The 18,618-nt window shown below is 44.5% G+C and overlaps 1 protein-coding gene across 2 annotated transcripts; it reads left to right on the top strand.

Annotated features, from left to right (window-relative positions):
- Window positions 1-218: 218 nt before the first annotated feature.
- Window positions 219-12,613, top strand: LOC309537204 (trypsin-like). 2 transcript variants are annotated; one of them, XM_082231857.1, is made up of 6 exons: window positions 219-456; window positions 3,888-4,060; window positions 5,719-5,890; window positions 9,918-10,171; window positions 11,943-12,079; window positions 12,373-12,613. In XM_082231857.1, exons 1-6 carry the CDS (start codon window positions 257-259, stop codon window positions 12,550-12,552), a joined length of 1,116 nt encoding a protein of 371 aa, XP_082087983.1. In that variant the 5' UTR covers window positions 219-256; the 3' UTR covers window positions 12,553-12,613. The 2 variants fall into 2 exon arrangements, with proteins under 2 accessions (XP_082087983.1, XP_082087984.1); XM_082231858.1 differs by having other exon boundaries at window positions 324-456; window positions 3,967-4,060.
- Window positions 12,614-18,618: the final 6,005 nt, after the last annotated feature.

Below are 18,618 nucleotides of genomic sequence, written 5' to 3' on the forward strand. Positions count from 1 at the left end.
GTATCGTCAGGACCAGGAGAAGAAGAAAGTGTTTGGCAGGGCAGGATAGCATCACAGCAGGGAGATGTGGGCAACTATATATACTGCGCAAAGGGTGGAACAAATTGTGAACTGGAGGCAGACCTTTTTGGAGATCTTTCTCTCCGGGTGGCCTGATTCCAAGCAGCGCTAGAAAAGGAGCCTGACAACGGTTGCAGGTGCTTTGGAGATCCCAGTACACAAAACAGAAGGAGCAGGATTGCTCTGATAGTTGCGCATGGTAAGAAGCCCAAGGGAGTTGCCCTCCTTGTCTAAACATGTGTGGTGGATAAACACAGGGCGATTGATCAAGGGAAGATGGGCAGATAAGGCACATTTGACTCATAGCCCAGGCAGCAGCGGCAGCGACCGCAGACGCATCTTCTTACTGCGGAATCTCTGCGGCTGCAAGGGCTTCTTTCCTCCCAGGACCTGCAGGTGACTATGCCTTTGTGTGAGTGAGGTGAGGAGTTGGGGGAAAACCCAAAGGCAGCAAGGCGAACGGTTGAGGGGCCTGTCCAGGCCAGTGCTTTCTTGCGGGTGTATTTTGCGACGTGTTCTTGACACAACCGTAGTGCATTAGTAGTGGGCTTATTCTGCTTTTATTCTTTATTCCCCAATGCCACCATATCATTATTGCTATCTGGAGGGGGCATAGTGCAACAAAAGTAGGTTCAGGGACATTTTCCATCTTGGATTCCGTCCCCTGTTCTACAAAAAGAAAAAACTCTGCGGCTTAGAGAGAATAATACTGTTTGAGAAATTCAAGCATTCAAAACATTTGCTGTGATTTCACACTGAGAAATGAATTATCGCTTGGAATAATCCCAAACACACACACACACACACACACACACACACTGTAAGATGGCAACTCTTGTGTGCATTTAACTTTACACACATGGTGAAAAAGGCAGGGAGATTGGAAGGGGGCAGGGTTCTAGGAAAAATGACTTTGAACCCAATGGGCTTTGACCGTAAGCAATTTTGGCTTTAGGTGCAATGCCTGGAACGTAACGCCTGCGTAAGGTGCAGTCTTACTGTATATAAAATCTTACTTTTCGCTTAAAAGAGGGTAGAGCAGTCAGGAAAGGCCAACCTGATAGTTAGAGATAATGCAGGACTTTCAAATGCATATTTCTGCTATTTGTATAATCAAGGCTGCTGCATCGATGGAAGTGAATCTCCGACAAATAAAACAAAATCAGCATTTTTTATGGATTTCTGCCAAAAGATTTGACATATCCCTTTACTGCAATTTCAAATGATATATTTGGAATAGAGCTGTGACAAAAACGTCCCCCAATTTTTTTTTCAACCATTTGTCAGGGCGAGAGACGAAACTCTTCTGAAAAGTTGTGGTGCATGAGAGGGGAGAGATGTATCTGAAATATTGAGGAGGAGGTTGTTTCTTACTATACTTAATCTTAGGATATTTCCCCTTGTTGTTTTTTTAACTTTCAGATTTATAGTTAGGTGTAGGCAGATAGGCATGGCATGGCCAGAACGCCTTGGAGGGCCTAATTAATCCCACAAGCCGTAGATTCCCTCATGTTAAACCTGCTTGGATTTTGAGATATTCAGGGGAGTCTCTTCTCTCAGTCCTGACGCCCTCTCAGGTATGACTGGAAGGGACGCGGGAAGTGGCTTTCTCCGTAGCTGCGCTCAAACTTGGGAATTCCCACCCTAGATAAGTCAGACTGGCTCCCTCCTTGTTGTCCTTCCACTGGCAGGTGAAGACCTTATTTCAACAGGCTTTTGAGAATGGACTGCTTTTCATGAAAGAGCTGGTTCTGTGCTGTCTTTATTGTAAAGATCTGTATGTTTTTAATAGATATGCTTCATTCTTTTTTAAAAATATATTGTTCCCCTACCCCCATATTTTTAGCTGTTTTTCTTTTATTTGTAAACTGTCTCTAGTACCTGTCAGAGAAAAAGGCAGGGTATAAATAGATATAATTTAAAGAAATAGCCTTTGCTACTCAAAGCTGAGGGAAGTTCTCTTTGCAGCCACTTTCCAGAGGCACTTCTCGGGGTATCTGGGGAGTTATAGTATGTTGCAACGCTTTGTGTCGCTCCCAAGGCATTTTGGGGTTTGTGGTCAGTGGAAAGTGGAAAGTGGTGCCAGGCTCTCCCAACAGCTTCCTGTCCACTCCAGAAGGGACAAATCACCTCCCGAAATGTTTCATGGGGAAATGCTCCCCCCCCCATTTTTCACAGGGAGGGGCAAAATGTATTTTTGAAAAGAGAAGGGATCTCATCTCATCTCATCTTTGCTTTGCTTTGGAATTGAATCCTCTTTTCTGCTTCCAGCATTTTGATATTTATAAGACTGACCTCAACCCACCCACGATCCTGACCCCTTGCTCAGAGCTTTCCCTGTTTGTATTTAATGTCTTCTTCCTTTCTTTTCTGTGTGGGCCTTTCTGGAAATCGTGTTTGACTCATCAGCCTTCACTCAACGGGCCCCACTAGCGCTTCCATGGTGTGGGGATCTTAGGCTGGTATTCAAAGCTAGTCCTACTCAGAGCAGACCTGCTGGTGTTAATGAACTTGGTCTCATTCATTTCCCTTGGGTCTACTCTTGAGTAGGGCTGCAGTGACTACAGTCCTTAGATGTCCTGCCCTGTAATCTTTAATTCATCTGCTGAGAAAGAGTGATTAAAAAAAATGTTGTCAGGGTTTGCAAGTGTTCCCTTCCAATCTTTCTTTCTTTCTTTCTTTCTTTCTTTCTTTCTTTCTTTGGCCAGGGGGTCTCATTGTTCAGAGGACAAACACAGAGCCAGATGTGGTTTGGCTCAATAGTCGGTGGCTCCTCCTCCTGCTGCTGCCACTGCTAGCTGGGGGCAGCTTCTTCCATCTTTTCCTTGCACATCAGGAAGAGCGGGAGGATGGAGATAGCCAGTCACTGGGGCCTCGCTGCCACCACGTTCAGTTCCACACACCCTAGCTTTGCACTTCAGGACATCGTGTGATGTCATGCACGTGACATCAGGACATCATGTCAGGCCCCCACAATGTTTTTGACATGCTGACGCTTCTGCATCCTACATTTCTTCTGTTATGAAACCCAGCGAAGCATAGATGTGTTTCCCAGGAGGTTGCCCATCAAGGCACTGTTCAGACCCAGACCCAACTAGCTTTTCTGCAAGGTTGTGGCTTCATGTATGGGGTGCGGGTCTTTCCTGGTTTTTACCCTCCAAATGCTGTGCATTGCTTCTTGTTTTTAGCAGTGGAACACGTCTCTCCCAGTCGGAAAGAAACTTTGACACACTTCTGGCAGAAGGCTAGTCCTACTCCTTTGCATTAAGTTGGGATGGGGATGCAGGGCCATTAACACAACACCCTACTGAGGGCAGTAGTGCTACTTCAGTAGCAGCAATGGGGAAAGCTATTAGGGTGGTCTTTAAAGGCCTCTGTCCCTTCTTTCTCTCCAAATTCAGATGTGTGAATTGATGCTCACACTTTGTAATTAGTGCCTTGCTCTGGAGCACAGTGATGATAAGATAACTGGACTGAAGCCAAAGAATTCAGATATAATGCAAGCAATTCAATTTAGCTGGGTTGTAGATCAGACTGTTTAGCTGGTAGTGTTGACGTTCTTTTGTATTTAAGCCAAGACAGCTGCAAAGTCATGGGGGCCCAGAAGCTGCTAGAATCATTCAGCTCGCCATTCGGAAGCATGGCAAAATCACCTTAACCTCAGTCTCTGCTGGAGGAGCCAGCTCAGACTGGCATAGTAAGAACCATACCAGGACCAAGGGTCGCAGTCAAGAGTTTCCTTCCTCCTGATTCCAGGGGCTGAGCACCAGCAGGCTGGTTGTGTGGGCGGGTGCAGAACCCACATAACTGGATCCTTCTGCTTCTAGACAATGTCAAGGAAGGTGGGGCCAGCTTGGATTTAAGGGTGATGAATTCGGTGACAATAAACTGCTTTCGATCCAACAGCACCGCCAACAAGACAGACACATGCAGGTGGCATCTACTCCCTGCAGGGCCATGAGGCTTCTGGAGATGGTGGTTCTTCTGCTGACTCTTACAGGTAGGGAAGTATCACCTGGGCATACGGCTGAAAGTATGGCTTGAAGATCAGGGGTGAGTGCATGTCCTTCCTTCATATTTCCAAAAATGGTCCTGAGGAGATAGGAAAATGGCATGCTTTCTGCAGCAAAGCACCGCCGCTGGTGCCCCTCTGTAGAGTACCCTCCTTTGTCCTTCTTACCTGGCATGCATTATCGTTTGCTTGTTTTTCTAGGCACCAGGAAAAGAAGACCTTTTTGTTCTCCCAAGTTCTCTCCCACATCACTTTTAGTGCTTTTACAACCTTCTAAAGGCTGCTGGACTCCAACTCCCATCAACCCCAGCCTAGTTAATGACTGGGAATGATGGGAGTTGTAGTTCATCAACATCTGGAGGGTGGCCAGTTCCTCATCCCTATTTTATACCTTTGCACTTAATTATTCCTGTCATTTGCTTCAAATTTGTTCTTAATTGCTGTGCTTGCATTGGCTTTAGCTGTTTAGAGTTTTTAAAAAATAATTGTTTTTTGGAGGGTGTTATCATGTAAACTTTGCATTGTATTTAGTCATCAACCCAAATGATGATGATTAATACCCCAGCCACTCTGGGCAGCAACCAGCAGAATAGTAAAAACATGATAAAACATTAAAAACCTCCCTATACAGGGCTGCTTTCAGATGTCTTCTAAATGTTATGTAATTACTCATCTCCTTAACATCAGATGAGAGGGCATTTCACAGGGCGGGTGCCACAACCAAGAAGGCCCTCTGCCTGGTTCCCTGTAACTTTGCTTCTCGCAGTGAGGGAACCACCAGAAAGTCCTCAGAGGAAGGCCTCAGTATCTGGGCTGAGCGAACGCGGGGCTCATCCAGACTTCATTTTCTGCCGCATTTCTAGGCACAGGTTCAAACTTTAAAGCTCCTTCTCTGAGCACTTTTTTCTTTTGCCCCAGTGTTTCCCCCGTGAAAATCCGCTGTTTACAGCTGAATCAGACCAAATTGCTGTTAGTTCCAATTCAGCTTTAAGGACCAGGTTTTCCCAGGGAAAACAGTGTTGCAAAAAATAAAAGTGGTTGGACTTTGAGCTTTAAGGTGCATATCTGTGCTTAGCAAACATGAGGCAAAACGGGCGTGTGGATGAGCCTTTATGGTTATGAAGGCAGTGTTCCATAAATGTAATAGATAAATAGATTCTGAAGCACTGCCATAGGATTTCTATACATTCATCTGGGTTGGGGATCAGGGACGTCAAACCTGGTGACTCAGTGTGGTCTATCCAAGCCCTGGGACTTTCTACAGGTCGTGTCCCTCTCGCTAACCCTGCTCCTGGAGGGCTTTTGGCTGACCTGGTTGTGTCCTTGCTTGCCCGGTTGAAGAGAAGCATGCGTAGAGGGAAGTGCAGAAACAGCTGACTTTTGCAAGGCTGGAAAAATTGCCCTCTACACATAACACAGAGTTGCATCTGTAACTCCACCCACTTTCACCTTTGGCCCCAACCACCAGCAGCATAATGGCATACATGGAAGGCTGCCCATGGGGGAATGCAGACCTCAGGCTGAAAGAGGTGCCTCTCTCTTTTAACCAAGCTGGGCTGGTGGCTGGGATCCTTGCCGCTTAGCCAATGTGACATCGCTAGGTATGGTGGAAGCTATCTCTCACCTTAGCTGGTTTTCCTCTGCAGTTGCTGCGCAGGATGAGTCGCGGATCATCGGGGGCCAAGACTGCACCCTAGGCGAACAGCGCTACCAGGTTGTCCTCTCCAATAGCAAGAGAAATGGGCCAGATATTCTGTGCGGAGGCGTTCTGATAGACAAGTACTGGGTTCTTACCGCTGCTCACTGTAACCAACAGGGGTAAGGAAACTCAACATTGCTGATCCTGGGAGAAAGGCAAGGTGGGAAGGGCTTTGGGGTTATTAGCATCTCTGGAGCGGTTTTAATGTTGCATTGTAGCCATTGTTGCAGAAATGGAAGGTGTATCTTACAGGGGAGCTTTCTGTCCACTTCCTTCCCTCCACAACCCTCTTAACTGCTCCTCCTACTGCGGTACCATACAACTCAGCCCGCAATGTTCTCCTGTTCTTATTATTAAATAGGTATCAGACTGCGACCTGAGATGTCTAGGAAGTTTGCAGGTAGACAATCCTGTAAATACACAAAATCTAACCCACCCACCCCAAAAAAATAATTATCCAAGGGGATCTTGGATGACCTTTCCCCACTATCGGTTGCCTATACATACACAAACACAGCAGGTGTTGCTCCAGAAGCCATCTTGTGGTTGTAAAATGGAACGGTGGGACTATCAGGGCTTTAATCTCAGATGAGTGATTGGGAAGGAAAATGGTTTTTAGGTGCGTGTGACACTCCAGTGGTCTCAGATCTTGGCTGCATTTGGTCATGCCTTAGGAACCCTTCAATGAAATGTGAAAATATCCAATCAAACCATGATTTCCTGTGTTGCCCAAACCGAGAAACTATGCAACAAGCTGGGATATTAAACCACAGTTTAATATCCTGTCTTAAACAAAAGCTCTTAAGTATAGTATTCTGCTTTGAATTAAAAGGAAATCATGTTTAATTGGTGGCTTCTGGATGCTATGAAGAGGAGAGAGAGGGAGCCGCATTGTTTTGCTTCTTTTTTTTTTACACCTCAGCCTATTAAAATTAGATTAAATGTGGCTGCTGTTATCCTATATGCCTGGAATTAAGTTCTATTGAAGTAAATAGACCTTCTTTCTAGTGCAATGGGTGAGGTGACAAGACCACCCCCGTCCCCCAACCAGGTACAAGATTGAAGGTTTGATAGGGGATCCACTGTTCCATCCAGACTAACCCTCTAAATCGCCTAAACTCATAACAATGTATAAAAAGATTTATAGGCTGCTTAATGGCAAAACTCTCTAAGAAAAGTGTAAAAAAACAACAATAATTTCGGCTTCTTGTTCCAGTAACAAGAAGCCGAAAGCACCAGCCTGAAGATGACGAGTGAGACCTCGTCGAAACGTCGCACAGACACCCCGACTCTTACACGGGAAGACACCCGAAGACACCAAAACCTGCAAACAACAATAAAGTATACACACAATAAAACAAGTAAAAACAAAGATGACTATGAGAAACATAGATGACTAAATTATATGCCTGAGTAGGCTTGTTAAAATACAAAAGGTGTTGGCTACAATGTAGCCAGGGTGTGCATGCATGCATGCATGCGCGCGCACACACACACACACACACATATATATATATATTCCATTCTGTTATTTAATGTGGATAGTAGCTTCCTGTAACTATTAATTGTTCATACTGTTAGGTTGTTGTTGGTAAAATAGAAAGGAGAATTCCCTGGATGACTAGATCCAGGTTTGGGGCAAGTAATCTTTGATGAGAGGGCTCCAGCAGAGATTTGAAATAACAAAACATGCGGCAAAACAAAGCATGGAAATATAGGCTATTAAGACTTTTAAAATATCCCCTTCTATGTTTCTTCTAAAGCTCCCAACTTCCCTTAGCATAGAAAGAAATCACACATTTGGTAAGTTTAAAATTGTTTACTTCCAAATCTTCAAAGGTCAGATTCATGAGTTTGTCTACACAGCAGCAAGAAAAGACAGGCAGCAAACCTTAGGCTAGTTTCAAAGTGGTAGATGTTTCTAAGTTATTTGTATAGAAACACAAAGATGGCTTACTAAGGCTGTGTGGTCTAAGCTTGCAACATGCAGCTTAGACATCCGTACTGGTAGGTTCACATGGTGGAAAGTGGGAGAACAAAGAGTTTGGTAATCTGTGCTCCCAAGGTGATGGAGAGCGACCTAGCTAAGCGTGTCAGGACAACTTACTCTATGGTCTTAACCCCTTCATGTATTAAGCACATTGGTTATATGAGGCTGATTTATCCCACACACGTGACGTTTTCTTTCCAATCACTATCTTCTCATACCTTCCCCTCCTTCAATCCAGATTTTCTCATAACAGGGATGCTCTGAAAAGGGAAAGGTATAAGGAGATCTGGGCAGAGGGAGGGGGAAGTGTGGGGAGGCAGTGATTTGGAGGAAAACATCATGTGGACAATGGAGAATTAATAGAGGCACATGAAGCTTGCTTATACACTTCAAACAGTATGGATGAGACTATATACAAAGAACAGCTGTACGTGGCATAATCTTTGATTTATTGGGATCAGCTGACGGCCGTAGAATATGCCATCCTCTATACTAATCTGTCATAAACAAGAGCAGAAATGTGAGAGCGAGAGCATACACGTCAGAGCGAGGAGGGTCCGACAATTAACCAGGAAGATGATGCCATCATTCCTGCTATGAAAAAATGCCCTTCCTCTTCACCACATTCCTACTCTGCTACACCTTGGTCAAAAAGGATGACGAAGCATTTGGAAGACAAGTCTTGCAGGAAACGGTTTACAGAAGACCTCACCATGTTTACCTTGGAGAGGGAAGAGGATTATCGTTTCCTAAGACACTACCATAAAGGGAGGGTGACTCTTTTAGCCTTTTAGCTGGTTACCCACAAGGAGACAAGAAGTCTTGGCGCCATACCTTCGTCTCCTATTGCCTCACTGGAGGGCCTTCCATGAGTCAGTGTTATTTAGTGCTCAGATACTTCATGTGTATGTAGTCATCAGGTAATCTGGACAGAACAGTAATCAGAGCAGTAATCTTGCAGATCATCTTGTAAACTGAGCAATTTTTTAAAAAAAGTTATAAACACACTTCTCATGAGCCTGCCCCAACAGCAACAGCAGTCCAAGGAAGAAGGATCCAGAAACTTTCTCACTTAACAAACATCCTTAAAAAGCACTTGTCTTCCTGTCCCCATGGAAAATATATCCTTATAGTTTCACTTTTTTTAAAAAAAAAGTGACTCTCATTAGGTTTTTCAGTAATGAAGTCTGAAGTTCCACTTTATTCATTATTATTATTATTGATTTGTTAAATTTCCATCCTGCCTTTCCTTCAAGGAGCTTTATTTTATCCTCACAACAATTCAGTGAGGTTGTTTGGCGGGAAGACACTTCGCTTCATGGCTGATTTGGGATTTGAAACCTGTAAATACCACACCAGGCTTGTGTTACCTATAGATAAATCTGTCTATTTCTCTATCCCATGGGAGAGGAGGGGGAGAAGGTGTGGTGGTGAAACACTGGTACTGAACACATTACTTTGTGGGAGAACTGTATTGCAAAATCTGGAGGAAAATGAATTTTGAGGGATGACTCTGTTTTGATTCAGTGTGTTGTTTCAAAAACTACAAATCAAGTAGATTTGCCTTTGAATGTGAACTAAACCAAACATGCCCACCTTTCATTAGATGCCAGGAGTGGACACCCACCCTTCTTCCCATTCTGAGCAGAGGAGAAGTGCAAAGAGTTTCTCTCTGTGAGCAAGAGGCCACCATTTTGTGTTATGCTACACACCTGCATGGCAGCCATTTTGTAATTGACACTAGATTATCTCCAAGATCTCTTCCAGCTCTGATTCTGGGGTGTTATGGAAAGGTCAAGTGATTATCCCATTATTGTGGTTGAAATGCTTCCTCTCTGAGGTTCAGTGCCCTGTGATTTAAATTTTCATGGAGAACAAGCCTACTCCTCTCTGTGGCATAGCTGTCAATGTTTCCCCTTTTTTAAGGGAAATTCCCTTATTCTGAATAGGATTCCTTAAAAGAAAAGGGAAAAGTCGACAGCTATGCTCCGTGGCTGGCCACATCTGCAAGAGGTGGCTGCTCTGCGAGACAGGACGGAGGTCTAGATGGGTCTTTGGAATGGTTTAGCAGGACTCTTCTTAGATTTATGTTCTTACGGCTTTTCTTTCTTTTCTTTTTCTCCTCCCCCTCTCCTTCCTGTTCTCATCCTATGCAGGGTCATCCACACAAGGATGGGTGATCGCAGCCTCAGGGCGAACGAGGGCTCGGAGCAGTGCATCACATCTGCACAGAAATTCCCACACCCCAACTACAATCCCACCACACATGACAGCGACATCATGTTGATACGACTGAGCAATCCCGCCTTCATCAATGAATATGTCAGGCCTATTCAGCTGGCTACCCAATGTGTTCAGCCGAACACTCGGTGCCAGGTGTCAGGCTGGGGGACCACGACAACCCCTCAATGTACAGTAGATAATTTTCAATACATACCAGGGGCATGGATGTGGTGGGTGTAGAGTTGATGGCCGCAGCCGGCTCATGCAGTCTCCATCACCACATTTTCCACCTGCACAAAGCATTATACCTCCCCACTATTTCTCATTCGTATTTTCTCTCTGCCTTTTGCGCAACTTTTAAATTTTCACCCTAATTGTCACGCCCTGCCCCAGATCTCCAAGTATTTCAACGTCTGTCGCCCAGTTTCGTTTTGTTTCTAAGAATAATCATCAGTTAATCACTGGGGTTCATTAAATGTGTGGAAATTTGCATGTGGGTAGAAAAACGAAAGTAAGCAGCATACTTTATAAATTATGCATGACGCTGAAGAGGTATTCTCCTAATAGGGGGATTCCCTCTTGAGAGCATTCCATCCTATGATTGTCTCTTAAGATGCATTCCCTCCAAGATGCATTCCATCTAGAGAGAAAAAGTATTCTTTTCCAGGAGTCCTCCTTAAAAGAGGAGGCATCCCATTCTGTGATTCCCTCTTAAGCTGAAGAGGCATTCTTAACCTATGTGAAAGTAAAGTGTGGTGCCTCTTTTAAGATGGTGGTTGTCATCCACAGGTCTTTTAATTAATATGTGTAGTTTTTAAAAATGAAAAATATGCTGGGTGGTTTTTTGTTTTTTTTTAGTAAATTAAACTTTTTCTTCATCGAGTAAACTAATGGATCAATTAGCCACAACACTAATTATTTCCCTTTCATATCTTCTGCTATAGCCATTCTCTCATATTTCAGAGTGCTTCCAGTCACGAAGGGGTTATTTCAGTGCTGTTAAAGAATCCAGATTCAAATTTACCCAATGCAAAAAACAAAACAAAAAATCCTTCTTGGTGTGAGGCTCTGATTTGCTTTGCTTCCCAATTTCAGTTATAGTTTTTGAGGGTCATCAAAGTCTCCAACTCGCCATCTTGGTACCAAATACCCTTTGGTATGCAGAAGAAAAAAGAGAACCAATATCCTGACTGATCTTCAGAAGAGAATGCTAGCATTCCCTTTTAGGGAAATTGTATGCATATATATATATATATATATATATATATATATATATATATATGGAACAAATTAGCATGCCCTGTGTAGTCCTGCAAAATAGGTTGTGTTCAAGGTTAGTCCTCTACTCAGAGTAGACCCACTGATATTAATGGCTATGATGAGCTTCGGTTCATTAATTTTGATGGGTCCATTCTAAGTAGAAATTGGTTGGATGCAGTCCAATGTGTTTATTTACCTGTATACAGGTAGGTGGAGCTTCAACATTAAACTACCAGCTACACCAAATGTCCAAAGTTTCACTGCTCCAGATCTCCTGGCCTGCATCTATATATTTATTTGCTTGAAGTTAACAGAACATGATGACTAACAATCAAAACCAACAGTTATTTATATTTTTGAAAGTTGCTTGTTTACTATGCCTCTTGAAATATTATAACCACATTGAGCATGGTGGCTCCTGAGATCAAGCAGATTCTTGCCTGTGTTTGGATACAGTTGGATGCCATCTTGAAACAAGGCTGAATCTTTGAAAACTGCATTGATTTTAACCCCTGATTTCAAAACTGCTCTGATTATTTGGTTTCTTACCATTCCCGAGTAATGCCATATAGGAAGTCGATAGTGAAATATAAAACGATCCACGGGTCAACTTAGGCTGGGGCTCATGATAAAAGTGGTGGCTTTTTCTCCAGTGTCGCCAGCACCTCCATAAAACCATTGGTGTTCTTTGTTTGCAGCACAGTTTCCTGACATCCTGCAGTGTGCCCAGGTCTACACAATTTCAAATGAAGAGTGCAACCAGGCATACCCCAATGGTATCACAGAAAACATGTTGTGTGCTGGTGTGAGCGGAGGCGGCGTAGACTCCTGCCAGGTGAGAGGCTTTCCCCTATTGGGCAAAACCCCCCACAAAATAATGAAGATGTTTGCCAGAACACCAGTTCAAAGCAGTTTCAGGTGGTCCATACCTGGGCCCTTCAAAATGGCGCACAACGTCATCTTCCACCCCTGGTGCCCACCAAGGCCCCTGTCGTTTTGGGGAGGAGAAGCTGAGGGAGTTTTGGCTTTCCTTGTTGTTGTTGTCCTTTTCTCGTTGCTTTATCTTTTGATTCAGGAGTTTGGGATATAAATACGCTAAATAAGTATGTGAATAATTCTGCTCGGCAGGGCGACTCCGGTGGGCCCCTGGTGTGCAACGGGAAACTCGAAGGCATCGTCTCGTGGGGGATGCAGATCTGCGCACAGTCTGGCAAGCCCGGGGTCTACACAAAAATCTGCCGCTTCACCAACTGGATTCAGAGCGTCATACGGAACAACTCAGTCAACCGTGCTGCAGACACTTGTTAGTGCCATGGGGAGATGCTACCGCCCTGGGACGTTGATCTCAAAATAAAGATAAGAAAGCCGAGATTTATTGCCATATTCTACCAGCCATTGGGAGGGGTCGCTATTGTGCTGTGGCTTTGCCTCTCCTTGGATTCCCTAGCGCTTTGTGTGCCTCAAGGTTATTTACGTACAAAAAGGACCCACAACAAAATGTTGCCGTGTGTGGAGTGCTCCCTCTTCAGGATTCTAGCCACTTCAGCCCATTCCCTCTTCGCCCCAGTTGTGTTGCCCTCAACAGGCAGTTGTCATTCCACATTTATGGAGCATGCTCAGTCCTCAATGAGCTCGGGGTGGCAATAGGGTTTATCTATTTTAATACGACTAAGCTACCTTTCTGGACCAAGTTCGCACAAGGCAGAGAACAACATACAAGCATAAAATGACAATGCCGTTATAATAAAACTTTGCCATGAAAATCACACAAAACCCCAAGGATACAATAAAATACAACTCAACCACACAAAACAAGGGTTGCCAACCTTTCAGGGGCCTAGGGGCCCATTTGGAATTTTGAGGAAGTGCCACGAGTATCAGTCACAAAATGGCTGCTGAGGGGGTGTGGGGTAATAATAATAATAATAATAATTTTATTATTTATACCCCATTCATCTGGTTGGGTTTCCCCAGCCACTCTGGGCAGCTTACAACACATAAAAAAATGTAAAACATTAGGCTAAACACAGAACAAAACTTCATACATTTAAAACTTCCCGATACAGGGTTGCCTTTGGATGTCTTCTAAAAGTCAGATAGTTGTTTATTTCCTTGACAGCTGGTGGGAGAGCGTTCCACAGGGTGGGCACCACTACCGAGTAGGCCCTCTGTAACCTCACTTGTCGCAGTGAGGGAACCGCCAGAAGGCCCTCGGAGCTGGACCTCAGTGTCTGAGCTGAACGACGGGGATGGAGACGCTCCTTCAGGTATACTGGGCCGAGGGCGTTTAGGGGTTTAAAGGTCAGCACTGACATTTTGAATTGTGCTTGGAAAAGTACTGGGAGCCAATGTAGGTCTTGACACAAAATGGTGTCAATCGTGCATCTCATGAGAGGGATCTCTGAAAGGTAGGGGGTGGTCTGCAAAAAGGTTCTTGATGCTTAAAGCAGAAGTTTTTTGGAGTTCACATGGACAAAGAAGACCACCAACATTGTACTTTAATGGATTTTATGAGCAGGGAGAGGAAAATAAGGAACAACACAAGAGGAATCACAGAACCAGAGAACTGTAGGTTTGGAAGGTACCCACCGAGGGTCATCTAGTCCAAACTCCTGCAGTGCAGCAATCATAGGAATCAGAAAAGATCTTACAGCCCCATCTGTTGCCCAAGAATCCCTTTCCCTTCTTGGGCAGGCAACAGGTTGAACACCTTACAAGTGGAATGTGCAGCACTGGTGTCAACATCACGGCCTGCACCATGAGTCCAACTCACCCTTTGTGGCCTTGGTCCTTACATATTATCTGGGAGTGCTGACAATACTTTAGCTCCCATGCCGGGGGTCACCTCCCCGTGACCTTCTCTAAGTTTATGTATGGCAAGTTCAGGTGAGTAGTCATGGCCAACAGTGAACTACAAAGTAATGGGGCAACCTAGATATTCCCATCCTACGCTACTCAGTGCTTAAAAGTGCTGAGTCACTGTTTTATGACTCACATGTGAGCCTAGGTAGCCCTAGCTCTAAGGGACACAACTCCCGGCCAGGTGGCCTTTCTAGTATAGATGCTGTTTCTAGGAAGCTGTGATTCATGTTTAAAGAACTCTACAGAGCTGCACTGTTCTATCTACCAGCAAGTGCTAGGTACAGGCCTGAACACCTTTGTGGGACATCCAAAGCGGTACATAGTACATAGGCAGTACTGTAGCATGCACATACGTAGAATTACCATTCATACCTTCCACCAAATAGGCAGAGGATGTAGGCATCTGCCACACCGACGTTGGGAGCAGATCCAGAAGGCACCTTCTAGTGAACTCATGGAGAACATTTATGACTGAAGCTCTAGTTGATGCTAATCTTGGATCTGCAAAAAGGGGGGGAAAGATCATATTAGCAGATCTTAATGCACATGTTGGAGCTGGGGAGATGCTCTTCATATAAGAGAATGCTTCACTGGCAGAGGAGAGGTGTTTATATGAGCCCAAATCATTTAAACGTTTCTAGGTCAAAGCCACCATTTTGAATTAGATCGGGGGGGGGGGATGGTAGTCAATAGAGAATTGTAAGACAGGTGTAACAAACTCATCGGTCTGTCAAAGGATGGGCCACAGCAATATTTTGAAGTTTCCGGAGAGTCTTCAAGGGCAGCCCCACCTTTGTGCCCTCTAAGCCATGCCTAGAACAACATATGTGAAAATAAGAAAGCAGCGCATGGGAGATCCATCAAGTCAGACTCATACCCTAGGAATGTGCACGGCTGGCCTGTCCATTTTGTAGATGGGACAATGTTTCAGGGTGCCAGCCCTAAAGATACCTTCTGCTGCCTTCCTTGGCGGTGTGACCTTTCTAGAGCCTGAGGTCTATCCAGACTTGTTTGGGCGGCGTGGGCTGCAATTACCTCGCAACCACCACTGCACTTAGCTCATGCTTTGTGTCTGGCAAGAAGTCTGTCTGGGCTGGTTGTGAAACCAAAGTTTTGCTGCCATAGGGAAGGGAGCAATTAAGGGAGAAGGCAGTGCAAGGGAATTGCCCTGAACCTAGGTCTAAAATGGCACAGCAAGCTTCCAGATGGGGCAAGGAGCGGGTGGCTACACAAAGCTGCAGAAGAGTGTATACATTTGACCATAGAAAGCGTGCCCCCACCCACAGGAATGTAAGGATTTGCCTTGTACCAAGTCAGAAATTGGTCCATCTAGACATCTGTTGTCTACACCAGCCTTGCCCAACTTGGTTGCCCCCTCCAGATGTTTTGGGTAGCTCCCATCATCCCCAGCCAGCATGTCCTTGTTGCAGCCCCAAACATATGGAGAGCACCAGGTTCAGGAAGGGTAGCATAACCCTGAAATATGGGCCAGAGTTGTTATCCTGGCATGTTGGGTGTTTTCAGGAAAATCTTTAGTCTACCCAGGCTTGTCACCAGCTCACCACCCATCAGATAAATTGTAGACCTATTCACTGATACTAGTATGTATGCTTCCTTCCTTCCTTCCTTCCTTCCTTCCTTCCTTCCTTCCTTCCTCCCTCCCTCCCTCCCTCCCTTCCTTCCTTACTCCTCTGTGCACCACTGGGAAAATTCCTGTGGGCACCCATCCCTCTAAGGTCCAAAAAAACCCCTACGAATGCGCAACTATTAAAAAAAGAGAGACATAATCTTAATAGGAAAACTGTGTTGCTGTGTCCCTAAATAACTTTAAAAAAAAAAACTGAAACAAGTTGGGGATGCCACTATTTATAAAGACATTCTACTATTTTGCAAAAGTCAAATTATCAGAACCATTTTGAAGCAGACACTTTTTGTGTCTTCTATGGTGCAGCCCATTTTTATACTTTTGCTGCCTCCAGCGTTGTTAGAATCTCTGACCTGCAGTAACTCAGATGCAGGCTTATACAGCAGCAGGCCATCCCCATACTGTACAAAGAGACCACATATTTGGTAGGTTAGAAATGGTTTACTTACAAACTCTTCAAAGGTCAGATTCATGGGCTTTTTCATACAGCAGAAAGAAAATTTAGGCAGTAAACTTAGGTTCCAAAGTAGTAAATATTTCTAAATTATTTGTATAAAACCACAAAGATGGTTGACTTTGGTTGACACATGGACTAAGCTTGGTTCATATATTTAAATAGAATTTCCTGGAGCATCCAACTTTGACCTCTTTTCTGGTATGGTTCAAATGGTGAAAAGTGAAAAGAACAAAGGCTGGATAACCCTTCCCAAGGTAGAGTGTGTGACCTAGCTAAGCTTGGCAGGACAGCTTACTCTATGTTCTTAACCCCTTCATGCATTAATTAGATTTAAGCAGGTTGGTTATATGAGGCTGCTTACCCCACATTCAGACCGGTGGGCACATTTTGCTTTTTACGTGAGTGCTTTTGGTCATGCCTCTCTACTATCCGCTGGATCAGTTCCCTACAAGGGGAAGTGGGGGAGGACATATGCCAAGTTTGAAGCAGAAATAGGTGCAAAAATTGCCAGTGTTTGCTTATACATCCCATGTTGAGAGCAGAAATAATTCAACTGAATATGATCAGAAATCACAGCTGTTATTGTTTTCAGTCTGCAAACAATCTGTAATTGTTTATGCCCGGCCACCACCATGTTTCCTTTGCACAGCAAGTTATGCTGACAGTGAGACAAAGAACATAATTTCTGGCAGAAGACAAACTGCAGCAGAACAGAAACGGTGATGCATGTGATGGAGACAGACAGGGTGGGCAGAAAACGGTGCTTTTTTACATCCCTTTCTCTGAGATAGGCAGCTTCTCGTGGCATATTCACCCAAAGCCCATTGTGGCAAAATTGGGGGTCCTTTGATTTAACATGACCGCAGTGTTGTGAGGTCAGATAGGCTGCTAGCCAGGGCTGGCACCAACACCTGGTATCTTTGGACATTTGACAAGTCCCAGCGCTGAAATGTGCCCTGAGCATCCTGCCCTTTAATTCTCCACCCCGATCTGGTGCTCTGTGCAATGCTGGGCTCTGCATTTCAAATTGGGTTCCGTTGGACTGAAAGGTGAGCTAAAAGCAGCCTGACTGAACAATGAATTAATGAAACCAACCATACAAAGTGAGCAACTTTCCACAAAGCAGGCTCCATTCCCGTGATCTGTTTGCGCAGTTCCTTGGGCTTGACAGAAAATTATCACCAGGTCTGTGCATTTACGCTTTTCAACCCAGCTAAAAACTAAAGCGGCAAAGACCTGTCGTGGAACAATAGCTGACACTAATCTCTCTCTTTCTAAGGCCCTTCCCAGCGACCATTGCTCAATTTGCAGCCTTATCCAACAAAGAGGGGGGGAAATCCTTGTAATAATAATTAAAGGCTGACACCTCTTCATTAGGAGGAGTGCCTAGGAATTAACAATGGCAGATGAGGCGTCTGAGGCCCTGTAAAGGCATGTGGTGGATGCAGGCACAAGTCGTGAAGAGAAGCGTTGGCCCTGTTGGGACTGGAAAGTATACAGCAGTTGGGAAGAGCTCCGAAGTGGGACTTGTGCGGACCAAGGCATCAAGGAATCTGCTGGATACAAAACTAGTCACACATGGTGATGAATACTCTTTAGCACCCTGCTCATTAAAGTAGAACCAGCCAAGCGTTGTCGGCAGGCATCAGGCCACAGTGTTCCTCCAAACCCCCCAAGTTGTATCACAGACAGGTAGGTGGGGCTGCTCTTTATCTCTCTCAGAGATGGATGTCATCCTTCTGAGATCTCACCAGAGAAGGTGACTAGGATACCCTTGTTCGGAAGCAAAGCTTCCCAGTTCATCATGAAAGATTGTGGGCAAGGGGGCTGTCGAAGATTTCAATCAGATTTTTGTTGTTGTTGCAAGTGACCTTTTGCTAGAAAGCTACTGGAGAGCTCCTTTCAAATATACATCTGTTTTTCTATTCTCGTGGCTCATCGGAATGGCCTATAAAATGTCAGAAAGCATTTCGTTTTGTCCCATTTAGCTCTGGTTAGACCTATTGATAAGTAACCTGCCTACAAATGCCAGATAGTAATTTTTAATAGAACGTTTCTATGGTAAAGAAGCATGTTTTACTTTCAAGCTGATGTTCAACTAATACCCTTCTTCTTGAGTTTCCATTTCTTCCTATCACAAGAAGAAGTGTGTGTGTGTGTGTGTGTGTGTGTGTGTGTGTGTTTTAAAAAAGTGATGTGAGATTTCACTTTTGAAAGGATGGCTATTTTCCTGTGACTCACAGAGTTCCCCAGCCAACTGGGAAATATATGCAAGTGAATCTATTTTAGTGTTCACAATGAACGGCACTATAGAAACATTTTTTAAAAAATCCCATATAGACTAGAACATGCCTCTGAATGACAGCTGGGTGATGATGGACAATATGCCACAATTGTCTCTTATTTACCA

The sequence above is a fragment of the Podarcis vaucheri genome (genome assembly GCF_965113315.1).
Source record: "Podarcis vaucheri genome assembly, chromosome: 7".
Lineage (NCBI taxonomy): Eukaryota > Metazoa > Chordata > Lepidosauria > Squamata > Lacertidae > Podarcis > Podarcis vaucheri.

What these genes read in the sequence shown, in the direction of transcription:
- LOC309537204 (XM_082231857.1), top strand. Translation starts at nt 257, where the DNA reads ATGGTAAGAAGCCCAAGGGAGTTGCCCTCCTTGTCTAAACATGTGTGG. An exon ending in TCTTCTGCTGACTCTTACAG is followed by an intron (nt 4,061 to 5,718) that starts GTAGGGAAGTAT and finishes TTTCCTCTGCAG; the next exon opens with TTGCTGCGCAGGATGAGTCG. An exon ending in GCGGCGTAGACTCCTGCCAG is followed by an intron (nt 12,080 to 12,372) that starts GTGAGAGGCTTT and finishes TCTGCTCGGCAG; the next exon opens with GGCGACTCCGGTGGGCCCCT.